Genomic DNA, 2,529 nt, shown 5'->3' with positions numbered 1-2,529 from the left:
TCTAGCTCTCCATTATAGACTAGCTGCTGCTCGCCTATATTACTTGTCGCTGCGTATATTTCTTCTTGGTTTAGGTTATAAGCCACTACGCCTACTCCTATCCCATCTCCGTCTTTAGTTTTAGATGCGTCTGAGTAGATTACTATAGAGTTATCCTCTATTGTTTGGATATAATCTTTGTGCGCGATTGCCTCTTCTTCTTTAGATTTCTTTGATATAGAGATAGTGTAGTTGAGAGAATCCCATGGTCTGAACCGATATGGGATAATCTCTTCTGTCTCTTGGGTAGATGGGATGGAGCTCGTGATGGCGCGTAGTTGTCTTGTCTTATTTGGCTGTTTTGATTGTTGAAGGGTTGTTTTTTGTAGTCTTTTAATAGCTTTTGTAATTGGGTGGGTGTGAGCTAGTTGTATAGCTCGCAGTGCGTATTTTCGATTAGTTTAGCTTAGCCGTATTTCTGGTGACGGCAAGCTAGCTTCAATACTCGTAGGGATAGCTGGAGCTGTTTTAAACACTCCTAGTACCTTTCTACAAGCCGCGTTGTGTAGCGGCTGAAGCTGATCTCTAATAAAGCTCTGGTTGCGCCAATAGATTGGCGACTCATAATCTGCAATGCTAGTAACGCATGCTAGATATAGTTGTCTAATAGCAAAGGGAGATAGACCGCGGTCTATATTCGCTAGTCTCTCTAGTCTATTAAAAGCTATTTTTACCTCGCTAGCTCGAATAGCTACGTGTTCTCGAAAAGATAGCTTATTGTTAAGGTAGACCCCTAGCCACTTAATCGTATCTTTGTGGTAGATTTTCTCCTTACTAGGGAGCTCTAGAGGTATTTCTTTTCTTTCTTTTTTCCTTATAAAGTGGATAAGCTCTGTTTTCGCTATATCGAATTCGATAGCTAGTTCTTTTCCTTTAGTAACTAGTTTCTTAACCTCCTGTTGTAGTATCTTAACGTTTTTCTTAATAGACGTTGAGGAGGTTATAATAGAGATATCGTCGATGTAGGAGAGCTGAAATCCATCTATTTGGGGGAATAGATCTCTAATGTAGATAAGAAAGAAGATTGGAGATACTGGGCAGCCTTATGGGATGCCCGCGTTAATCTCGCTAAAGTCTTCTATTTGGCCGTCAAAGGCGAGCCTTAGAGATCTATTAGATAGAAAGGGTTTAGCCCAAGTAATTAGGCTGGTTGGTAGGCCTAGTCTTTTTAGCGTGCCTAGGAACTAGTTGTGCGATACGTGATCGAACGCTCCTTTTACGTCTAGAAAGACTATTGATGTAATATAGCCGCGTTGTTTTTGGTGCTAGATTTGATCTACAAGAAGTAGAGCTGCATCTATAGCTAATTTCTTTACTCTACCTCCTATCTGCGAGTCGTGTAGGAGGTTTGTAGTCTCGGCTAGGTAGCCAAGTCTTTTAGCTATTATCCGTTCTACTACTTTCCCTAGGCAGCTTAGTAGAGTAATTACTCTATAGGCCTTTGGGATGGAATAGTCTGGTTTAGATGCTTTCTTTAAAATTGCTCCTATAGCTCTCCTCCAACACGTTGGATAGTATCCGTAGTTGAATAGTAGAGAGTAAGCTTTAAAAAACGTGTTTAGCTGAGCTTAGTAGGCTGCTGTGATAACTTCCTGTGATAAAGCGTCTAGGCCGGGTAAGCTACTTTTGACCTTACTAGAACACGCGTATTCTAGCTCAGTTGCTGATAGCGCTGGCCACTCCCACTCTTTCTCTTGGTAATTATTGAAGCTTGGTGGTACTGTACGTGGTGGCGGAGGAAATAAAGCTTTTCGAAATGCTTTACACTTGCCTTTAAAAGAGGTTTCTAGCGTCTCTCCTTGTATAGGAGGGATTCTTTCTACTCTCTTATCCTTTATATAGTCCATAGCTTTAAAGATAGATTGTGGGTCTTCTTTTTCAAGGAAGTTATTCCAGTGGTCTCTTTTTGCTTTCTTAATTGCTGTTTAGTAGGTATTTCGCGCTAGTAAGAAGTCCTTCTTATATAGGAACGCTTCTTCTATAAACGTAGCTTGAAGCTGTTGCGAGAATGTCCTTTGGCAGTAAGATACGTTTTTTCTTAGCTTAGTTAACTCCTGGCTCCACCAGGGCTTTGCTTTTGGCCCTTGCTTTAGCTGTGGGATAGCTTTGTCTGCAGCTTGTTGGATTACTAGCGTAATAGCGTGTCCAATTGCGTCTAGCTGCAGTTTAAGCTGATTATCTTGGCCTAGGAGTAGGTTTCTTGAATCTACTTTTCGTGGTTGTTCGATCTGATCTAGGGCTTATAGAGCTACGCTGTTCTGTATAGCTCTAGCTAGCTCCTCTCTAAATAGATCCCAGTCTGCTCTTTTTGTATTATATCTTATTTGGCTAGTAGAGTTGTTAACTAGGTCTCTTGTTGTCTGTATTGAGAAGAGTATCCCGTGATGATCAGATCCAGTTTCTGTAGTAGTTTGCCAGTCTTCTACTTTGTCTACTAGATCTAGTGTAGCGATAGTTAGATCTAGCGTTGTTTCTCTAGACATATTAGGT

General features: G+C 41.0%; 1 protein-coding gene across 1 annotated transcript; it reads right to left on the bottom strand.

Moving 5' to 3' along the window:
- Positions 1 to 1,641: 1,641 nt before the first annotated feature.
- On the bottom strand, positions 1,642 to 2,276 carry COCSADRAFT_341630 (uncharacterized protein; the record flags this gene model as incomplete). The annotated part of the gene is made up of 1 exon (XM_007696696.1): positions 1,642 to 2,276. A coding segment is annotated over exon 1 (245 nt), but the record flags the coding sequence as incomplete, so codon positions are not given.
- Between the last annotated feature and the right edge of the window lie 253 nt (positions 2,277 to 2,529).

Source organism: Bipolaris sorokiniana (assembly GCF_000338995.1).
Source record: "Bipolaris sorokiniana ND90Pr unplaced genomic scaffold COCSAscaffold_1, whole genome shotgun sequence".
Taxonomy (NCBI): Eukaryota; Fungi; Ascomycota; class Dothideomycetes; order Pleosporales; family Pleosporaceae; genus Bipolaris; species Bipolaris sorokiniana.
The sequence above is the reverse complement of the archived record's forward strand: the minus strand, read 5'-3'. Positions and strand labels throughout refer to the sequence as shown.